At 35.3% G+C, this 24,803-nt stretch overlaps 1 protein-coding gene across 1 annotated transcript in view; it reads left to right on the top strand.

Moving 5' to 3' along the window:
• rsh (Rap GTPase activating protein radish) overlaps positions 1-24,803 on the top strand; it is a 1,018,586-nt gene that overhangs the window by 763,176 nt on the left and 230,607 nt on the right. The window contains exon 5 of the mRNA XM_081726479.1: positions 10,074-10,218. Within this exon, the coding sequence (XP_081582605.1) occupies positions 10,074-10,218 (145 nt within the window). The remainder of the gene's footprint in view (positions 1-10,073; positions 10,219-24,803) is intronic.

The following is a 24,803-nucleotide window of genomic DNA, read 5'->3' as shown; positions in this document are numbered from 1 at the left end:
GCCGTGGCAAAAATGCGAACTAAGGCTCACACCCCGACACACCCACGCGTTGATCCAATAAGGGTTCAGCAGCTGCTAAGCGAGAGAGCCTTAGCGAAAGAGAGTGGAATTCCTTCAGCCGATAGCAGCGCCTGAAACGGAAGGCTAGGTGTCAAGTCAATGTGGTATATTTATACCAACACGTACCTTAATCTCGTCCGAGTATTTTCTTCGAAATTTTCTACTAAAAGATATTTTATGTACTCGTTTTTGAACTTTTCAGTATTCAACTCTTTGTTGCGTACTTCATTTCTGGCGACATTTTTCAGTTGAATATCCACTTCGGCCAGCATATGATTATGATCAGAGAAAATTTCAACCCCGGGAAGGGTTTTTGCGTTCTTGATATTTGATACCTTGATACCTTGCCTGAATCATAAGATAGTTTATTTAATATTTGTGGCCGTTTATTGTGAAGATTTATGTCTATCTTTTCTCATGTGCTGATTGAACCAAGTGATTAATGAATCCTGTCCGCAGAAATTGACCAGTTCCTCTTCTTTTTATTTATTTCGCCTAAACTGTATTTGCCTACGACACTACCTTCCTGTTCTTCTCCCACAACTTCATTGAAATCTCCCATTACAATTAAGCATGGACTCAGGGCCGTATTAAGGGACGGGCTCGGGCTTAGCGGGCTATCTAAAAACAATCATGAAGATACAATCATCACCATAAAATAAAATTTGACCAAAAATATAAAACATATTCCCTTAACTTTCCTACTGAATTTTCACAGAAATGTATTAATTGAAGTCAGCAGGGGCCACATACTTTTTCTAGCCAAGGACTTCCAGATGGGTTAATCCAGCCTTGCATGAACCCCTCTTCTCCCTGCCCATTATTTCTTCTTTTTTATCATAATTTTCCTCTACTTCTACATTGTATGAGAAGTGGTCGGTACACAATATGTCTGTGTCACCATTAGGTCGTTCCTTTTTTTTTTAAATTTTAATATATCTCTGCCATCAACAAATTCTACTTTCTCTACCTTCTCTTTTAAACGTTTACGAAGAATTTTCCCAAACCATTAGGAGAGCCTTTTTCATCATCTGAATGGAACTTTTTATTTCCTTAGCTTCTCAGCTCCTCATTACCTTCCCACCTAATTTCACAAACTCCTGCTAAGTTTAGATTATTATGTTTCATTTCTTCTTTAAGATTCTCTAATTTCCCTCCCTAGAACATTATACATACGTTCCATGTGACTGTCCTAAATGTTTTGCTATTCTTTATCTTCCTTCCTCTAATAGTCTTTCTCAAGACATTTCCCTCCCGTAGATCCGAATGGAGGGATATTTTGCCTCCTGAACTATATTTTGACCTGTGAAAGACCATTGTGCATATGTTTTCTTTCTACGCAAACCAGGAAAAAACAGAGTGGTTTCCCGTTGGCTTCCACCCCACAGTATCCCCAGCCGTTAAAGTCACTCTGACTACGCCTGGAACTAATGTCCAAGTTGCTGTACCAATCACTATGATTTCCGCCAACTTGGCTACTGAAGAACTGCTACTTGCTCCGAGAACACTCTTCGCCCGGGTACTCCATTTAGACCAATTCGCTAGGGAGTGGTTCTAGTGGTAGTAAACTAGTGCCGACTTACATTTCACTGTAGCATGCAATCCTTCTTACTTGACGCATAAGTGTTTTTGTGAAGGTGATGTTTATCGGACTTTTTTCTTTCGTATAATTAAAAATAAATCAATCGCTGTGCAAATCAAACCAATTTATTATCATAAAACTAGTATCTTCACAGTTTCGTCACTAATCACTTAGTTCCATTATACACTATGACTTACCTACTTTTTCTTTTCGGTATACAAAAAATAGCTTTGTCCTAAAATTGTATCTGTCCCTTCCCCTAGAAAGTAAAGGTATCGTCGTCAGTGGTTGTAAGATGTATAAGACAGTCTACAAGAAATGAAATTTAAAAAAATGAATAGGATGTAAAGTACCGAATGTCAATCGTTTATTTTCTCAGTAAGTATTCTTTTAATATCATCTCGTATAGTCAATGAGAGATAAAATAGTAGCAAAAGTTTAAATCATGAATCATCTGCTTTAAATCATGAAAATGCTGCCCGTTACTATGTCAAGTTACTATTTTGCACGATTTTTGTTATATTTATACATTGCAAAGAGTTCAATGTGAAAATTTTACAACTTGGTGGGCTGTAGAGCTCACGAGCGACTTTGGGAAGCCAGACAACTTGTAAATAGGTTATGGATAACCAGCATATAGCTCGGATTTCACCATATTTTAATTGAAGACACTTTTGACTTTGCTATCGTCTAATTATTACAGACCTAACATTTGTTTCAGTTAATTTTTAGACACACCTTAATTTTAGTGTGATTCTTTCCCATGATATTTTGCTGTCAACATAGATACTCTTTGAAATACTAGACTAGCAGGAAGCAGTGGCGTAACTAGTTTCACTACTCCCTGGATCGATCGATCATTGATTTACTCATAGCCGTCCCCTGCCACACGCATTTCAGCTGCTGAGTTACATGTATAATTACTAATAGTATACAAAGTTATTTTTATTAAGATGCCTAAAGTTGTTACCTACATTGCTAAGTTATCACTACATACTTAATGTGAATTATTTATAGAAAATTAAATTAAAAATGGTTTACTGTACTTAATCCAAACTGCTACTTCATACTTTAACCCACACTTTTATACTTTAAAGGTAGAATGATATCATTACTTATAATTAGGGCTCGGAAGTTGAAGACCTAAAAATTGTCTAAAAGGACCTATAAAAAGATCTAAAAAGGCATCTTTAAAAAAAGGACCTAAAAATTGAAAAAAAGACGTAAAAATAAGGCCAAATTTAATTAGAATTACATATTTAATGAAAATAATGCTCAAGAAATACAAGCTTCTAGTAGGTTAACGGCCTATTCTTCTTCCACAAACTGAAGTACAAACTAAAATAAGAAAACTTCCCCACCCTCATCCCCCTTCCTTGAGGACATTGTTACGCCTCCTTATCTGACTTGAGATTGTTGCAGATCTCGTCTTATTAGTTCAGTCGTTGAAGAATGTCTTATCATTGGAATTTTCTTTACTGAAGAAAAGATGTTTAAGAAGTGGTGGTGATTCGAGTTAATGGCCAGTAAATGTATTGTCGAAAGATGAAGTGCAAAAAAGATGTTAACACCTATGAAAAGCTTTAAAAAAGACCAATAAACAAAAAAAGGCCAAAAAAAAGAACAACTAAAATCCATATTTTCTGACCTACAATGAACCAAAATGAACACATATTTAGCCTCGTCTGGGGCACTCGTAAAAGGATTTTTCCTCAACTTCCGGGCCCTACTTATAATTCTTAATATAAGTAGCTAGTACAGGTTAGTTTTATGTCAACTAGGTTTCAAATAGGCCCAACTTCCGTTTTATTCCCGAGTGGGGATGGAGCCCGGGCGCGCTGATTGCAATCTCTAATTAGTGACAATTGTCCGGTTATCACCAGTGGAGATCCAGAAAGGGGGCGCGGGGCTCCATGAGAAGTAAAATATATAAATTAGTCCTTAATAAAGCACTTGTTCAAAGGCTATGAAAAAAAAAAAAAGCTTTAAGATTTCTCTCAAAAGGAAGATTCTGAGTGTATTCTTCACTCATTGCAGATAATGTATGCGTTTCCAGTTCATGGTAATAGTGAATTATCTCGTGTTGAACAAGTTGGATTTCCTCAATGCCGCCTCCATACAGGCCGGGGGGGCGCGGTGGCTCAGTGGTAGAGCGTTCACCTCTGGTGCTAGGGGTCCCGGGTTCGATCCCAGCCCCCGCAAAGTGAACCTTGTGGTGGACAAACACCGTGCTCGTGGGTTTTCTCGGGGTTCTCCCGTTTCCTCCCACTTTCTTCATTCCACCATTTCACTCATCTCTCATCATCACCGTCTCCTTTAGCCTAACCGGCATAACTGTGGGACGTAAAACTCAACGATTTCATTTCATTTTTCCATACAGGCCGGCCACCAGCCCCCCATTTTTTTGGGGGGGGCGATCCAACCATAGTATAGTTCATCACCATATTATAGTTCATTTGTAAACCTACCGTGAAAAGTTTAGGGGGGAGAGCGAAAATCTAGGAGGGCGCGGCCCACCCTAGCCCCCCATGGATACGGGCCTGCCACCTAAGCGTGGAAATAAATACGTATTATGAAGCACTGCAGTCCACATTTTTAGTTAACGAACCAAATATCGAAAAAAAAGTCTGCCCCCCCCCTGCGCCCCCTTTTAAAAATTCTTGGATTCCCCCTGGTATCAGCTGTTGCAAATTAACTGCTAATAGTTATAGCGTACCTTTTGAACTGTTTTCAAATGTTCTTTGCATAAGGAACAGTTTTCCGTATTCTTTCTCTTTCGCCCTTGCGACCTTTCGCTGTGCTCCCTGAAGCAACTGCTCCACTCGTTCCATTGTGAAGTTACGCCACTAGCGGGAAGGACAACTGGGAATTGAGTTTTTAATATTCACAATACAAAAGGAATATAATTTAAACATTTTCATCATGCACTCTGCCGTTAATGAAGTCCATGTTTTCTTTCCTTTGTTTCCACGCAAATTTAAAAATGTTCTCTGTTGATGCAAAAATTTCAAGCATGAGTTGATACGATGTACTAATTGTTGATAAAATACTTTTGTTTGACCAAAAAGAAAAAAAATGAATTGTGTCCGTTTCGACAATTTTCAAATTAATTAAAACCTCACTTTTGTTCTGTTTATTCTGTATGCTTCAGAAAATATGTATATTTTACTTCACTCTAGTTTATATCAACATTTTTTCCATCGTATCTCTCATAAAGAAATATATTTTCTAGACATGTATATTAGGGTGATCAAAAAAAAAAAAGTTCTATTACTGAATTCTAATAGCTCGGGAAAGTTATTTGTTTGAATGATACTAAACGGGCAAATAATGAGAAAAAACTGTGATTATCTTCAGTTCGCGAAAAAACAAACTAAAGTTTGAATAAAATGACCCTCCTCCCCACGAAAAAAAAAAATAATTATAGCTTTAACACCAAAATTTTAAAGATTAAGTTTCTCTTCTTCTAATAGCATGAAATTATTTTAGCTTAATTTGAATAATAATAATAATAATAATAATAATAATAATAATAATAATAATAATAATAATAATTACAACACTATATTTTGAGTTCGCGCATATAGTCTAGACCAGCGTTTCCCAACCTTTTTCAACTTGCGGCACACTACAGGTGTAACTTGAATTCTCGCGGCACACCCATATTATTTATATATATATATATATATATATATATATATATATATATAATTACCGTGGTATTTTAATGTGATTACTAATTTCCTTCTTACAGAGAAGAAAGCTCGATCACTGATTTTCCCCCGTGCTAAATCATTATACTTATTTTTCATTCTAATTTTAAAATAGAAAACAATAGCAATGAAATATAGGACTCGGGTTTTTAAAAATCCACTTTCTCTTTTGAAAACTGTATCTAACCTCTAACTAAAAGGGAAGATCACTAAATAACGAACAAATAAACAAATCTCCTATACTTTTAAAACACAAATGTAGGTAATTTGTATGCATGCTTGCTTTGTTGAATTTATTGAATGATATGTTAAAATTTCAAGTTACGAAATAGTCTGCAACAATAAAGAAGTAATAATGGTCATGACAATGATAAATACGTTTTTCAACATTAAAAATGTACAGAAAAGTAACACAGTATGAAATTTAAAATTGTAGATTTATAGTAGAGGTTCATAGTAATGTGAAATATAAATATACATTTTCCCCTGTCTTGCAATTTGGTTCGTATAGAATTAATAATTTGTTTCGATTTTCTCGCGGCACACCAGCGGCCCATTCGCGGCACACCAGTGTGCCGCGGCACACCGGTTGGGAAACGCTGGTCTAGACTTTACTGAATTTCAGTTAAAATTTATATTTTTAAAGTGTTACAGCAACACTCTTGTATTAAATAAATGCGTTTTATTTTATTTTATTTTATTTTATTTTTTATTTTTTATTTTATTTTTTTTTACTCGTTTGTTCCAGAGAGAATTTTATATATTTAAATTTAGGATGAAAACATTAGCTAACAAATTTTCGTCAATTTTTCAAAATTAAGTATTTTTGCTAAAAAATGATTCAGATCTCGCATGGTGAGGATGCTGCAATTCGAGCTCCATGCACGCCCTTTGCAACTCTCCAACCATTCGGAACATGCTAAATTTTGTTGTTTAACGGCCATCAGTCAAGAGTGACATGTTGAAATGGGATTTCCGGTCTAATTTAGGCACTAAATAGCGCAATGTTGCTCCAATATAGCTTTCAATATAACTTTTCTACACACTGTTACGTTCGACTCTGTTAGAAGTTTAACACATGTTTCCACTCTTTAGATGTCTCAGGGGAAATTTATAAATCCAAAAGTCAGGCAGATTTTTATTTTCCAAAGATAATGAAATATTATTCTGGTATGAAACTTTAAATCAATGGAGGAGACGACAGTTTACGCTTCGTTCAGTCAGTCACCTCAATGTAGTCTTGTTACCAAAATGCACTTATTCAGAGAAGTACAGGATGAATCAAAATTACGTGAACACTATTTGACAGAAAGCATTTAGTCAGATGTTTCGTTATACAGAGTCTCAACCTGCTCACCAGCACGATTAATGCACATAAACCAAAGTTCAATAGCACAAATTAGTGCCCGAACAAACATTTCGGGGGAAATTTTGGATATTACACCTTTTATTCTGTCCTTCAGTTCTTCGATTTCTCTGACTTTTGTACAATACACGCGCTCCTTTATCATACCTCATAACCAGAAGTCACAGAGCGTGAGATCCGGAGATTGGGGAGGCCATGCCAACGGTCCGCCGCAACCAATCCAACGGTTTGGGAACGTTTGATTAAGAGCACGAGCAAAATGAGGTGATGTACTGTTATGCTGAAAATAATCTTCTCGTCTAAGTTGAAGGGGCATGTAGTTATCTGCAGTTACCGTTGAAGCTGTAATATATATATATATATATATATATATATATATATATATATATATATATATATATATACCAGTAGCGGTCACGGCACACTAGACATTTACCTTCAGGGATGCACGTTCATGCTCAAACGATATGTGGATTTTCAGTACTCCAGAATATTGTGTTATGACGATTAACATGACCACTCATATGAAAGGTAGCGTCATCACTGAAAATCATTTGACTAACAATGCCCGGCTGCATCCGTGGCATTTCAGCTAGAATCTTACAGCATTCTATTCGTACCTGTTTCTGCCAAGCAGTCAAAGCTTGAACGATTTGTAGATGATATGGTCGCATGCTAAGATCCTTGGACAAAATTCGGTTCACTATCCCCTGTGGAATCCTTGTTTCCAGATTGCAACGTCTCGTCTATTTTGTTGGACGTAGTAGTATGGCCTCCTGCACTGTAGCAATGTTTCATTCACTTCTGCCAGTTCTAGGTCGCTCTGCAATCCCACGATAATTGTCTGCTATTGATCCAGTTGCTACAAACTTCTGGTAAATGCGATAAATTGTTTAACGACTTGGTGGCCGTAGATCTGGAAAGCGTTTTGCAAACCTTCGACGCACTTCTGTAGCCGACTGCACAACTTTCATTAAGCTTGCCACCACTTTTCTGTGCTCCAATGTGAATCTGCCATCCATGAGTCAGCCTGTAATAGAAAACAAAACAAACTTCAGATTGTTCACATAATTTTGACTTACCCTGTATACATTTCTAACAAATTTCCTCTTCATATGTTGATTTCTACTGTATGCAAAAATATAGTGAGGGCTATGGAAACACAATAGCATTCACCTTTTGTGCATCGGGTCCTTGGCTCGATGCCCGCTCGCGCTAAGTGGGCTTTGTGGTGAAACACCGTGTACGTGGTTTCTTAAAGATTTTCCCGTTTTCTCAAACTTCCTTTTTTTCACCATGTCATTCATTCTCATGATCACGTGTCTTTTAGTCTGTCTGCACAGGGTAATTGTGGGACGTAAAACTTGAAAGTAACTACCTATATTTGTTTGTCACATCTTAATGGTACTACTTGTAGGCCTAAATAAGGTTTAATGTATCTATCTTATTCACTGATAGTTATAAGGAACGCATTTATTGATATATCTTCCTATAATATTAGCTGTACTTTGAAGAGACGACAGAACATCTTGTGGAGAGCCTCTTGCGATAGATGAAAGTTGGAAGTAAATGAGCCAAGTACCAAGAGATCGTTTCCCATTAAGCTTCTTGTGAATTGTAATGATGAGTCGCTGACGTTCGTTCGTATTTCAATCAAAGGATAATCATCTTCTCAAAGGCTGAGAAATTTACCCAAGTTTAAGCCAAAAGGAGAGTTGAAAGAGCCAACGCTATCCTCATTTCTTGGCACGATTCAATTTCCACCGCAGAATGGGAGAAGAAATTCGTCTTCAAACAGTCTATAACTATTCTACATATGTATTTAAAAGAAATGAAGACAAATATATGTATTTAAAAAGAGTAAGAAGTTAGTTAGTTACAACAAATATATATATATATATATATATAGTACACATCGTATATATTTATGTATATCTATACTATATAGTGTATATAGTATATATCTATATACTATACTATGATTTAGTTGATGCCATGTGTTATACATAAGTCTTATATGGAATACATATCAATTCACAAATTGTCCATGCTGACGATGATATTATGAACTTTCACAATAGACGAGACGTAGGTCGAAAGTCAGTAAAAATAAAATAACAAGTGTGACAATTTTTTCTTCATCTTTGGAAAGTGAGGAAATAAACTTTTGTTTCAAAAGATTTAGATAGTATGTGGTGTGTGTGTGTGTGACTATAACGTGAATGTGTATCACCGTTAGGATTACGCTTATCACCGTTAGCATATTCGTATCACCGTTAGGAATATGTATATCACTGTTAGGATTATGTATATCATCGTTAGGAGTATGTATATCACTGTTAGGATTATGCATAACACCGTTAGAAGTATGCTTATCACCGTTAGGAGTTAGGATCATGTATATCACCCTTAGGAGTGAGTGTGTCACCATTAGGGGTAAGGTGATTCCAACGTTTGGGAGGTGATTCCTGACATCAATCTAACAGTAAGACAAAAATTATAGACCAATCTGGGTGCAGAAATGCTTCCTTTTGAAGTTATAGGCTGCCGAACTTTAAAGGTCCATAGCTCCAATACTATGGGACCTACTGTAGTCGAGTCAAGACTTCACTTAGAAACTAATATGTGCCCTATCCAGAAATCCATGTTTCAGAATCCTAAGGTACTCACGCAACAATTTTTATAGAGTTTCCCTACGGGTATATAATTTGAAGTACTCATTAACTACCTCTATAAAAATTGTTGCGGAAGTACCGCAGGATTCTGAAATATGGATATTTGGATAGGGCACATAGTAATTCTTAAGTGAAGTCTTGACTCGACTACAGTAGGTCTCATACTTTTGAAGCTATGGACCTTTAAAGTTCATTTTTTCATGTTTTTGGCAGCCTATAACTCCAAAAGGAAGCATTTGTGCACCCAGGTTGGTCTATAGTTTTTGTCTTATCTTGGTGTCAGGAATCACCTCGAAAACGTCGTTGTTGTTTTGAAACAGCCTGTATATATATATATAGTGTGTGTGTGTGTAGCTATGTATGTAGACCCCTATTAATGTATAATGAATAAACAAATAGACAATCTGTTCCTGTAAAACAAAGTGCACTTGTTGCGCCAACAAACGACGTACTACTTCCTACCGTGATAAAAATTTGTTTTCTTTTTCTGGAGATTCCCCTAAACTTTGCATGACAATTAAATCCTATAGAATACTAACGCCACTTTTACCTTATTTGTATGTGGGTAGCATATTCCATGAACTTTCCTGTATAATTACTGAGAGTATTATTTGCTTGATACATTGCGAGTATGTGTGAAAATTGTAACTTTTCTTTTATTTCTTTTTTGATTGCAGGTGTTCATTAAATCTGAATTAAAAGTAGGTGTGATATACGTTAAAGAAGGCCAGTACACGGAAGAAGAAATTCTAGACAACAATGAAAACAGTCCCTTGTTCGAAGAATTCTTGCAAATTTTAGGCGACAGAGTTAGACTTAGAGGTAAGTCACATGTATTTCCTAATTGGTATCTCTATGTAATTATTACCGGGAATTCTGGTTTTCCCATCCTAACTAGATAGCCAAGTAGCCTACATTTTATCTTCGACCTTGTTGTCACCCCGATTAGTTCGATTTTCTATCAATACTACAAGTTTATACGGCATTCACCCATCTCAATGAGATCAACTGCACAACCAGTTTAATTGGAGTGTACCATAACAGCGCGAAATAAGAGCTTTCTGACAAACAATGTGCTGATTACAGCATCCAAATTCGATCTTGAACATCCACCGTTTCATAGGCCATAGGGTAACACCGTAGATTAATACAGGGATGCAAATAAGCAACAAAATTTTACTCGCAAAAGAAAAACGCTACTAGCCCACATCTCACAATAGAAATAATTTACTTAACTTCGGTACAGGGCCGTGCTGTGGAAAATCAGCGCCCGGGGCGAGAGTATACGATGGTGCCCCCAAACATATATTCCAAGCAATTTTCCTATCTTGTTTCCTTTTTTCTCCCCAATTTTTCGCCCCTTACTTTGGCGCCCGGGGCCGTCGTCCCGATCGCCCCCCTTCGAGGACGCCCCTGCTTCGGTATGATATTAAATACTCGCCTGCACCGATGAACCACTCGCCCCGCGCGAGAGGGCGAGTGGTTATTTGCATCCCTGGGTTAATATTATTATTATGCTAGAACTTTAATCAAAACCTATAACTGTTTACATTTAACAAATTTATATATTTATTTATTTTAGTTAGCCCAACAATTATCTCTAACTCCATACTACATTGCATGCAATCGTTCAAAGACTTCATTACATAGGCAAGCGAGATCGACCATATTCATGCAATTATTCAAGGACTTCGTTATATAGGCAAGCGAGATCGACCATATTCATGCAATTATTCAAGGACTTCGTTATATAGGCAAGCGATATCGACAATATTTATGCAATTGTTCAAGGACTTCGTTATATAGGCAAGCGCTATCGACCATATTCATTCAATTATTCAAGGACTTCATTATATAGGCAAGCGATAACGACTATATCCATGCAATTATTCAAGAACTTCGTTCTCGTAGGCAAGCAATATCGATCATATTCATGCAATTATTCAAGGACTTCATAACGACTATGTTCATGCAATTATTCAAGAACTTCGTTCTTGTAGGCAAGTGATATCGACCATATTCATGCAGTTATTCAGACTTCGTTATATAGACCAGCGATATCGAACGTATTCATGCAATTATTCAAGGACTTCGTTATAAACGAGGCAAACGATAACGACCATATTCATGCAATCAGTGCCCTGCTGTGTGGGGTGGGGCGAATGGAGCGACGGCCCTGGCTGCCGAAGTAAGGGGGCACAAAATTCTGGAAGGTGAAAATAAACGAAACAAAGAAAAAAGAGAGGAAAATTTACTTGGGATATTTTAGATCAACAGTAGTACTCATGTTAGGAAAATGCATGCGCACATATTTAAAATGGAAGGAACAAAGTAATAAAAGGTACTCAAAATCAAGAAAAAACAGGGTTTGTTTTAAAAATTTTATTACGCTTCGCGCCTACCATGGTGGCGCTTCGAGGGTAGTCTGTCAACCTCACTCATGTGTATGTACCGCCGTCGTATACTCTCGCCCCGGCCGCTGATTTTCCAAGGCACGGGTACTGCGTGCAATTATTCAAGGACTTCGTTATTTACGAGGCAAACGATAACGACCATATTCATGCAATTAATTATTCAAGGATTTCGTTATATAGGCAAGCAATAACGACTATATTCATGCAATTATTCAAGAACTTGTTTTCGTAGGCAAGCGATAACGACTATATTCATGCAATTATTCAAGAGCTTCGTTCTTGTAGGCAAGTGATATCGACCTAATTATTCAAGGACTTAATTATATAGGCAAACGATAACAAAAATGGTGACATCTTTTAGCGACATATTCATGCAATTATAACCAAGACTTCGTTATATAGGCAAGCAATAACGCAGATGGTGCATCTTTTAGTGTAACTGTTCATTTTGAGGACTTTTCAGTCAGTGACACACAGACTGAGAAATTTAACGTTTATTATTAGAAAATGGCGAGAATCATTATTCTTAGTGGTTGGTTAGGTTAGAGTTTAGTATCCCTTTCAGAAGCGAGGCTATATAAAATATAAGGCTATAGCTTAACGTGAGATCTGAATCACATAAGCTCCCACTGGGAATCGAACCGGGGTATACCGCGCCAAACGCCTGTACGTTAACCATATAGTCACGAGACAGCTATATTATTATTATTATTATTATTATTATTATTATTATTATTATTATTATTATTATTATTATTATTATTATTGCCATACTTCATACGATCTAGGGAAAGAGTTAGTTTAGTTTTGACAGTTCGGAAATGCGTCTATCGATTCGTGATACAAAGAGGTATATCTTTACGCTTTATGGGAATATTCAGAAAAAAAAATGGTATGATAAACGCAATGAAATTCCTTAATGTTTGTTTCCGAAAAACTGTACTTTCATCTTCGGCTTTAACTAACGAAAATCGTAGTTGTCAGTGGCATATGCAGTTTTTCATGAAGGGGTGGTGGTTCAAGCAATCAATTTCATTTCCGTTTAGGACAATAATGACTTTTGTGTATATATATTCTAATATAGTATACGTTTATTTTGTGCAATTTTACAATATGGCGTCATGGAAATGGTAATTTTACGGTTAAAATGAGTGAGTACACGTAAAAGAGGACTAAGACAGCGTTTCCCAACCTTTTCCAACTTGCTGCACACTACGGGTGTAGCTTGGATTCTCGCGGCACACATATAGATATTATTATTATTATTATTATTATTTATAAATATAAAATAAAGTACTTTTTCTATGATTACTGATCTCCTTCTCACTAAGAAGGAAGGTCACTAAATAACAAACGAACGAAAATACAAATCTCTTGTAGTTTTAAGACACAAATGTACAGTAGGTAATTTTATGCATGTTTACTTTGTCAAAAGGATTGAATGATATTTTAAAATTTCAAGTTACTAAATAGTCTGCAACAATAAGGAAGCAATATTGGTCCTAACAATGTAAACAAATACTTTTTTACAACATTAAAAATGTACAGAAAAGTAACACATTATGAAACTTATAATTTATTAACATGGTTAATATACGTTACAATTTTTAAATAATAGCTATATGAAGGTTAGAATTTTTCAATAATATTAGTAAAGTAACAATTCTTCAATAATATCTATTGAAAGTTACCATTGTTTAATAATAATATATGAAAATTAGAAATTTTCAAAAATAAGTAAAACAAGTTGGTTCACGAAGCAGGCCGGTAGCCAGCCCAAAAAAGTAGGGGGGCGGTAGAAGTTAGGGGGCTCGACGCAACCATTTGTAAGCCTACCGTGAAAATTTAGGGGGGACCGGCCCACCCTAGCCCCCCGTGGATACGGGTCTGTCACGAAGCAAAATTAATATGCAATTATCCGTCAATTGCGGTGCGGACGGATAGTTGATAAACACACCCTCATATCGTGTCCCAGAGTTAACAGTTATGACCTGTTCTTGCACTTGATTTGCTCATTGCAGATAATCCTGCTTCACTTAAGCAGGATGTTGAAAGGGGAATGAGAACTTTTCTCAGCCTTTGTAGTATTCTCTCTGGAGAAATCCAGAATGACGCCATGTCTTGCTGTAAGTCCTGTAGGTTCAAACCTCGGTCATTCCTCACATCAACCAATTCACTTTCTTCCTAGACATTTAATTCTGCTGAGTGTAGAACAGAATGCGTAAAGGGGTTCCTCACAGTAATGTATGAACTATAATATATACCTATTACAATTATTTTTTCCATATTAATGTGAAATACAAATATACATCTTTTCCTATGTCTTCCAATTTGGTTGCCACAGAATTAATAATTTTCTTTCGATTTCCTGGCGGCACACCGGTTGGGAAACGCTGGTCTAAGATATTAATTTATACCCTGGAGTATTCGTACTCAGTTGTATTTGATGTTTACAAGGGCAGGGTTACTAGTCTGAAACCATAACAAGTGGTATAGAATGGTTTGAATGAGTAAATACGTATGAAAGAGCATTGTATTAGATATTATTTTTCAGTGGTGGAGTACTTTTATACTGTATATAAAAAGATGTATTTTATGTTCATAACTATTGTCAAATCATTACAAATAGTGTATTTGATGTTTACAAGGGCAGGGTTACTAGTCTGAAACCATAACAAGTGGTATAGAATGGTTTGAATGAGTAAATACGTATGAAAGAGCATTGTATTAGATATTATTTTTCAGTGGTGGAGTACTTTTATACTGTATATAAAAAGATGTATTTTATGTTCATAACTATTGTCAAATCATTACAAATAGTGTAAGAACTCGTATCACTACGAAACTCACATTAAGTTACTTGTAAATAGAACATACGAGCACTAACCTAACATGCTTTATAAACCTAACCTAATTCACACTACACATGTAATCTAATTTACGCCAGTGGCACTGGAACTTTCTTATTCTTACATCATACACTCAGTTATATATGTCAATCGATATTGAATCGTTGTTGCCAATTTGGGACAAAACTCGCTAAATCTAGGTAATTCAAATTTCCAAGATAATTATAAATTTTTTTTCTAATTGACTTTTTTTTTAGCGGTTTTTCAATTGCAATTTGACGACTTACAAATCTAGCGACTTTTGAGCTGTGAATAATTTATCCATCTGGAATCAAGTCATTATTTTATTACCTCGAAGCAATTTTCACGTTTGTTTTTTGTTTATTTTAATCAGTACAAGCAACGATAAGTTGGACAAATATACAACATGACCACCTCTCCACAATACTACTTTATTTTCTGATCTCCCTTGCCCTCCAATGGAGAGCAATTCCAATTTTCGATGTGCTTTAATTTGCACAGCTTTCGTTGGAAGGCACAAACTAATACAAGATTAATAGCAACCAGTGTCCGTTGAGAGAGGCTCAAGTTATACAGCAGTAGTAGCAAGCAAATTAGCTGTAGAGGCGTAAAGAGAAGGAAGTATTAGTTCTTTTTTTCTCTTTTGAATTTTTAACTTTTGTGTTTTTAAGGAGTTTGGTTTACCAAAATTCCTTTGTACATTTATCTTGTCCGTATTATCCGTCCGTCCGGAAAATAAAAAAAATCTGAGAAACAACTTGATCAATCATCACAAAATTTGATCAGAATGTACAGAATTAAAAATTAGGGGTCGAGTTTGTTTTTGAAGCCGATATTTAAACCGGAAGTGGTAGAAATTAACAATTTCTGGTTTTAACGTTGATCGCTGTAGAACAAAAACCGTAATAGATAGAGAAATAAGATTTTAAACAATCAATTAAACGTCCTAAAAATCCATTACATCTTCTTCATTAATTCTCTATTAAAACTGGAAATGGTTGAAATTCATTACAACTTTCGATTTTAATAGGCCCTATTGATCTACATAGTACAAAAAACTTTATTCAAACTGAGAATGACGCAAATGGAAATGGCATTTCCGGTTTTAACATTGATCGTCATGGAAGAAAAACAGTAATAGATAGCAAGAAACTGTCTACTAAAACCAGAAATGATAGAAATAGACCATTTCCAGTTTTAACGTTGTTTGTTATAGAATGCAAACGGTACCAGATAACGAGAATAGGTTTCCTGTAATCGATTAAGCATGCTAAGAATATATTCCATCTCAGTTTTTATCTCTCTCTCTCTACTAAAACCGGAAGTGGTATAAATATAAATATACTAATACTTCTAATACTTCTGATTTAAATAGTAGTGTACCTTTGCTCCTCCTTCACGTGGTGTACATTTGCCATTGTTACGCATTCAAAATCTTAAATAAAAAATAAACTATGACTAAAGCGAACACTTACTACAAATAGTCTGTATTACGCTTTCGGCAACGTGTCATTGTCTTCATCAGAAACTTTTTCTGATATAGATACATTCCCGAATCTGTAACATACATTACTAATAGGTGTTGGTTATATAATATTGGTTTGATATTGATAATACCTGTATATTGGTTTGATAATATTTTAATTTTATTTGAGTTACAGTATTTCCAAAGCTATTATAGAGTAAACAACATTTTAAAAATCTTGAAATGTAAGTATTTTATAGTGTTGTATCGGAAATATTGTGGCTTTAAAATTTTTTTCCAGCAACTTTACACCCCAAATTCGAGTCATTTGCTCTCTCGCTTAGCTACTTTTTGTGTCAACGTTCTGGCAACACTGTGTTGAATTCTCCTCAAAGTCTGTTCAAACTTTATCCAGATGTCAGTCGTGTTTAGAACTCAACTTTTTTCCCTTCATCTGAAAACTTAAAACTTTTACAACCATATCGTTTGCATACAAAGAATAATGTTGGTTTAGCGTTTCCAAAGACTGAAAATCACTCCTAAAGCTAACATCTTGTAACATAAACAAACTAAACTGTTAGCCGTGCTGCATTTTCCGAAGAAACATCTTTGTGGGTCATTCATTGGTCTCGCTTGAGCCATCAAACACTGGCGTGGATCCAGTCTTTGGAAGCGAAATTTCTTAGCTTAATTGGTCTTAAACCGTTTTATACCAGGTCCTTCATCTTCACAACGTCTTGTTTACCTGTCTAAATCCGACCTCAATTTAACGTTCAGCTTTACTGAAACTCCGTAAGAGACAAATAGCACAGCCCGTTAATACCAATAAACATCGTTAGATTGCATATAACTTAAATAGGGATAACTATAACTTTGTTTTATTATTATAAGAATATCATATTTGTTTGAAATAATTATGAAGTTTAATCACTATTCTGGTAATAAGGATAATAACCAGCGTTCTTTGTATAGAAAATATTTTCTTAACAATGTCTGTTATACTGGGTATTTGGTACCCAAGCGAAGACTTCTCGTTTTGTTGTTGTTGTTATTATTATTATTATTATTATTATTATTATTATTATTATTATTATTATTATTATTATTATTATTACGAAAGGGTGATATCTGTCAAAGTACACTTCTACATGACTAAAAATTAATAAGAAGCATCACCCCGTTCTTCTTCACGGTTGATTGATTTGGAGTTTAGCCTCCCTTTCAGCATCAAGGTTATCTGAGATGTGGATCTACAACTTAACGTGTAATCCGAGCCACATGAGCTCCCACCGGGAATTTAACCCGGCTCTCATGCACCGAAAGTGAGTACATTAACCATGTAACCACAAGAAAACTTCATTCTCTGTCTTCTTTCGTTTTAAATGAATGCATAGTTTACAAACAGATTTAGATGCTATGTTTTCACTGTAAGAATAATTAACGAAATAGTTACTTGGTTATAGTGTTGTTTTCCCTCATACTAAGCTGTCTAACAAAATAGTCAATGGTGTGTTGGGATCTAGACCTAGTATAAGAAATAAAACATAACCCGCCTTATGCAGAGTCGTTTTGACGTATGATTAGTGTCATACTAAAGCGCTGAATACTGCAGGAAACATATGTTAGTCGAACTCTTTAGTAAGGTAACGCGTCAGAACGACTCTGCATAAGGCCCAACATGTCTCTGAAAATGACAGACATAGAAAATTGGGAGAGAAATTGTGGAGAGAAGGAGAAAGGAAAAATAATAGGAAATCTCAATCACAGTAGCTGGATGTTGTACAGGGGTCTTTGTAGTCCTCTACAATAAATATGATTGTTCATGTAGTTATAAGGGTATGTCTTAATTAAAAAATACCTTGAAAAGGAGCAAAAGGAGCAAATACATGCGATTCTTAGCTTCTTCTAAGGTATAGCTCAAAAACTTTTAATTATTTTCTACAGTTAACCTTATATACACAGCTGCACGTCTGGTAATACCACCTCGAATATTACAAATCTTGTGCCTGAGGAATGGACTGCGATGGCAAGGTCCCGTGATGAACACCTGTGGTTTCTAACCTTAGAACATTTGGGTAGCCCTCAAAATGGTTGTACCCTCTCAGGAACTTGTGGATAATCCCTGGATTGATCTTAAATCGAATATCGCTTCTTCCCCACATTCACATACTCTATTATCGTCTCTAAATTTCCAACTCTTTGTCTCTGTGCACTCTCCTTTGTCGAAAATCTCACGTCGAATTTCCATAGGTGAATCTCTCTTCATTTCAATCTCAAAACCTGAATATACGCATTGAACCAAGAAACCAGGTCATTTAACGAACCCGGAAATAAAGATGGAGAAACCTCAGGAAAAAGTTGCCTTGTTTTAAACAACAACAGACGGAGAAAGTGAAACATTTACCAACTAGCTTGAGGAAGACAATTTGTGTGTCTTTTATTTCCTGAATTCATTTTCAAATTTGTTGATGAGTCAATGCGAGGAGTGTTCCTCATACTTTCTTATCTGATTGATGGCTGCGGGTTCTTCGAAATGAAAACCCAACATCATTCAACCTTTACTTATGTATGTATCAGACAAATTCAATAGTTTGTGAAACTCTAAAACTTAATACCAGTAATTTTGCTTTGTTGTAGGAGAGATTTGTCTCGGATGTATAATAATTTGTGAGTGATAGTTGCTGCTGAAACTGTGGCAACAAATGCAGATATTTGAATTGGAATAGAGCTATCACGCAACAACAGTTGTATTTTCTAACGTATGATTTGGGAACACTATTTGTAATTGAGTAGGAAGAAGAACCTGTCTGCTGGCCAGCTTCACAAAAGATATTGTCAACTGTACTCATGCTTCTTCATCATCACCTCAAGTGTTTTCTCAACACTGGGAAGTCATTTGTTGCAAGTTAGAAATTTTACATGCGCTACGGTTTCAAACTAACTTCTTGATTCTGAAATTGGAATTGTCAACTTACAACATCGTCTATCAATGTCTTCTTCTCCACTCTTTAATGTTGCGTCCATTAAACCTATTGTAATGATAAAAAAACTAAAGCCTCACATCTCAGACTCGCCTTTTTAATGCATGGCGCTAACCGTCCATATTACGAAAACTGTGTATTTCCACTGAGTATTTGGTACATTCATGTAAAATGTCCAAAATACTCAGACCTCAGAGAACGTTCGGAATTACTTAAAAATCTTGATCAGATTTTGGAGAATAATGGAGTCTCTTTCGATCACATTCTCACTTTTATTTGTACGACTGAAATGATTAAAGCGATCTGAAGATATTCTTTTTAGATTTCTTTTGCCTGTTATGAGTTCCGTATTATTACTATTTTAGGGTCTTTTTATTTACTTCAGATTTGGTTATTTACTTCTTTATCCCTTTCACGACCTATGTTTTAATTTTTGTTGTATTTTTTGTTGTTGTTGTTTATTATGTTAATTTGCAAAGATTTTATATTTGATTTATACATTTTTTAAGAAATTTTATTGGAATTTTTAATGTAGATGGGTCTTATCGTAATAATAGAACGTAGATTCGCTGCTGACGTTCTCACTAAACTATAACCAATCAATCAACCAAAAGTAAATAAACTATCAATAGTAATTGTCGTAATTAATTATCGATTACGTTGACTGATATCACTAAACTTACATCTTTATTCTTCAACTTAACAATATTTTTCTGGAATAACTCTATGATACACACTTAGTAGCAACGGGAACTTCTGTTACGTCGAACTACTCCAAAACATGTGAAACCTATGTTCCAGTACTTGGTTAAACGAACTCTGTAATTATTAGAAATAACATTCATATCGACTTGTGAGAGCACAAATGTCATATGTCCAGTTTTCTAAATTTTTCAGGAGACTGTTTCGAAGCAACAAATGTGCCGTAGCAAAGCAGAGAGTTTGTTTTGCGACAACTGTACACTATGTATTACCAAGGAGCTATTTACAGTGGACATTTGATATTTGTGCACCTGATATAGAAGCATCGAACTATAGAAATAGCTTACAAACTCAATATTGAGAAAAATTGGACATATGATATTTGTGTTCTAAAGACTCGATATGTTCAATCAAAAATGCCATAAAAATACATGATCTTTCAGTGCTACATAACCCTGTGGTTTTTACAAACGTGATTTCTGTCACCATTATCTACTATGACACCCTCCATGACACATTTTCTTGAGCTCCTCCGTGGCTAAGCGGTTAGTGTACGCGTCTTTGGCGTGGGAGACCCGGGTTCGATTAGCATGTGGTTCAAATTCCACGTTAATCAGTAGGTCTCGTCTTATATAGCCTCGCTACTGAAAGCGATGTTAAGCTCAAAATCCACTGATCTCAACTCAACTCTTCACATTTTCTTCTCAGAGGACTGATCAATTTGTGTTCTAACTTTTAATTGTCTTCAATTCCGCTCTTTTCTACTAGGTTACCTATTATTCTTAACAATTTTCAGTAGTTTAATTTCATTTTTACTCTACTCATTTCTCGAATGTCTTTAATTTTTTTCCGTCGCTTCCTCGTTCGTGTCTATGTTTCTACTGCGTGCTGTTCCTTAATTCGCACAAATCCTTAGATAAAGCTTTTTTTTCTTAACTTCCCAATCTATACAGTAGATTATATATAATTTTAACGCCAAAAGTTTGCTATCTCAAATATTGTTTTCACATAATTTATATCTAGACAGAAACTAATGTGATCATGTTTCCTGTAATTACTCCTTTAAAGCACTTTCCTAGAAACAATTTTCACTTTATAAAGGAAAATAAATTTCTCCAATTTCCTCCCTTCCTTTTTTCTTTTAGAGATTTTCTTTTCCTCCTAACTTAAAGGTACTCGTAAAAGAAAGAGAGGAATGGTATTAAAAGGCCAGTAAATGTAAAGTAAACAAACTAGAAGCCAAACTCCAAACTTGTGAGAAATTAACCAATGTTTTCTTTCCTTGGCTACAGCTCCGTTTCCTTTTGACACAAACGTGAACAAACATTCGAGACTTACCACTAAGCTTTTTCACGTTTTTTCCCCCTACTTCTTAAGTTAAACTGGTAAAAGAAAACAAAGATTTAATCTTTGAAAAAAAAAAAGAGGGGAACGACACCAAGTGAATTCAAATTACTGTCTACTTTCGATTCAGTAACAACAACTGAAGCTTTACTTACTTGAGAATACAAAGAACGCAACACACATGCCAATATCATAGTGATTACGTGTACTTCTAAATAGTAGCGGCTACTTAAAGTTTAAAGTTAAAATCGATCGACTGACAAAGGAAGGTCCGACAAATTGTCATTAAAATTTGATTGCTACATAACACATCTGATAGAGCATCATGAGAAATTAAAATGAGCAAAATTTAAGGTGCTATGGACCTGAAGGATAGGACCTACGCGCCTTCAACATTTGAATATCCAAAAAATTACATCATGGAATTATGTACGTTTAAAGCAAATATCTTGTAAACCGTTAAAGCAAACAAACCAAAAAGTGGGCAATATAATGAGAACAAAATGCCGTATCTAAAACCAAAAATGGTGTTGCCATAAATGAAGCACTGTTGCCAACTCAGCATAAAAGTATTTTGTTTGAAATAGCTCCGTATACAAGTGTGCACAGATTTAAAATGCACAATTATTGCTAAACGTAACAGTGAAGTGTAGTGGTACAGGGTTCCACACTGTTGGAGCTATGTGTGCTGAAAATGTACAATGTACAATGTGGAAACAGACGGTAATAAAGCAATGCATTAGAGAAAAGTGAGGGTTCTGCATACATTTCCGTAGCCCCGGTGAATAAGCAAACAACTCGCGAAAACAAAATGTTACACGCGGAGAAAGAAACCCTTCTTTTCTAATTCTGTAAACAGAGTACTTTCTTGGTTTGTGTCTTTCGTGTTAAGTGACATATTGTTTTACTTTTTCTTCTACACATTATATGATTATGTTACTGTACACTGTAATATTACCGTATTCATAGAGGAAATATAATTATTTTATTACTATCTCATTTCGTTTTTAATTGGCCCGCATAGCCGTGTGGTCTAGAAGGCTAGGCCACCGAGTAATTAGGGATCGCGGGTTCCAACCTCGCCTCGGACATGGATTTTTTTGTACTTTTCATCTTGCATTTCATTGGAGTCTTTTGTCTTTCATAGTGGTTCGTATCCCACTTTAAGCTGTAGGTCCTGTCTTATATAGCTTCGGTGCTGACACAGGAAGTGAAAATAGCATCACTCAATTTCGTTTTTCAAATGCATCAATCTTTCGTGATACACTGCTGCCATTTTGCTATGTTATACTATTGGTGTTATTCTGTAGTTGAATTAAATTCATAATAATGAGACCCAGATTCCTTTATTACCTTTTGTTGCCACATATCAGACTCTCCATTCTACATTTTCAACATACGTAGCTCCAACAGTGTGCAACACTGTATTACTACACTTCACTGTTTTTTTTTTTTTTTGTTTTTTTTTTTTGGTGATAATTGTGCATTTTAAATCTGTGCACACTTGTATGCGGAACTATTTCAAACAAAATACTTTTATGCTGAGTTGGCAATAGTGCTTCATCTATGGTAACATTGTCTATGGTTTCAGATACGGCATTTTATTCTCATTACATTGCGCACCTTCTGGTATGATTGCTTTAACGGTTTTCAAGATATTTGCTTTAAACGTACATAATTCCATGATATATATATATATATATATATATATATATATATATATATATATATATATATTTATATTCAAATGTTGGTTTTATCCTTCTAGTTTATAGTACATTACATTTTGCTCATTTTTATTTCCCATGACGCTCTATCAGATGTGCTGTGTGGCAATCAGATTTGATGTACAACTTGTGAAATCTTCTCTTGTGAGATGTAATATGTATTGAGCATCTAGGCTATGTGATAATGAACCATAGTTTAACGTGAGGTTTCAAACAATTGAGGGAAATACTTGAGACAGACGTAATTCAAGAGTTTAATAAAAAAGAAGCAAACAAGAGCCTGAGTCTGATCTAGCATGGGTTCTAATGAAACTTTTGAGTGTGAGTGTGAGTGCGAGCCTCGTGAGCCCGAGTTCATACTGAGCTCGAACCCAATAAGGTCTTAAAAAACTTTGATAAAGACAATAGAGAAGATCACGCGAAATATTTCTATGTATGGATATGGATAGCCACCGTTGAAGTCCTCGTTACCCGTGAAGATGTTAACATATTTACTCCATTAACGAAGTCGGCCGAAATAATAGCTCTAGCTATCTATTACAAAAGCAAAATACTCTTTTATTATTTTAAAAAAATCTTAAATGTCTTAAATAAACTGTTGTAGTACTAAGTTTTTAGGAATTTTTCTCTAAGTCTCTGATCACTCTAAAATGCTCTCAGTGAACGTATTACCAGAAACCAGTAGGTTCCTGTACAGTCTTAAAGAAATCTTTCCTTTCTTTTTTTTCAAGGGTAACCTTTATAAAAGCTATGGTTAACATGCTTTTATAAGATTTAATTATTTTACCCTGTTCCCTGTAATCTCAAACGTTAGTGTATAACTCTAATCTCAAACACATATTAATTACCTGTCTCAATGGCCTACGGAACCCGGAGGTTCAATGTCGCATTTCACAAAAGCTCTCCATTGGGTTCTGCTCTTAGCCAGCTGAATTCAGTTTTTACTTCACATTTCTGTTTCTTCGAGATCTATCTTAATGCTGTCCTCCCATCTGTATCTAGGTCTTCCTAATTGTCTTTTTTTTTTTCGATTGGGTTTGTACTTAAAATTTTGAAAGCGTTGCTACTTTCTTCCTATCTGGCAACATAATCTGTTCTCCTGAGATTCCCAGACTCAATGATTCTAACAACGACAAAGTTAAGCGAATAAAAGCGATGTAAGTTCAAATCAGGGCGAAAACGGTAATGTATGGAGTACATAACCATTTCTCCCTATATCTTGCAATTTTTGCTTTGATACTTTTCAACCACAGACGAAAATGAATAAATAAACAAAATCATTTTACAAGACCTTCCAAGCTTTTTCATAGAATAGCTACAAAGAGTCTAAGATGCTCATAATATAATCCCGTGACAATTGATTCATTTTAGAACAGAGTTTCAGCGTGAAGGCAAGATATTCATGCAAGCGTTCGTTGCTTGCGATTTGGCTGATGAGAAAGTTGTTTTAAGTACAGTTCTACGTGTAACACAACTTTCTGTTTATTACACATAGAAATCGCAAGCAACGAATGCAATGGACGCTTGTATGAAAGTCCGCCTTTGGTCTTTAGAATTCAACTGAATTGTACTGTACGTTGTCGTTATGTTAAATTAAAAAAAAAAAAACAGAAAAATAAAAAAGAAAGGAAAAATGCATTCGAAACGTACGAGACACGTGATGCTATCTCTTAGGAATGTGCGCTTGTTTACACTTACGTTAATCTCCATTACCAACCAGTAAGTTGGATGTAAGTGTGTTCTCTATGCAATACGAGTATTACATGTATTTTAAACTTACATTGTAAAAGTGTACGGTTAAGATCCGTTGGTACATTGTATATATTCTAATTATTATTCAAATTGTGATTTCGCTCTTGTCTCCCATTTCAAATATACAAGAATGTTGAAATGCTATTGATAAA

This window comes from Thermobia domestica, chromosome 9 (genome assembly GCF_964235325.1).
Source record: "Thermobia domestica chromosome 9, izTheDome1.hap1.1, whole genome shotgun sequence".
NCBI classification, from domain to species: domain Eukaryota; kingdom Metazoa; phylum Arthropoda; class Insecta; order Zygentoma; family Lepismatidae; genus Thermobia; species Thermobia domestica.
This window is presented reverse-complemented; position numbering and strand designations above follow the sequence as displayed.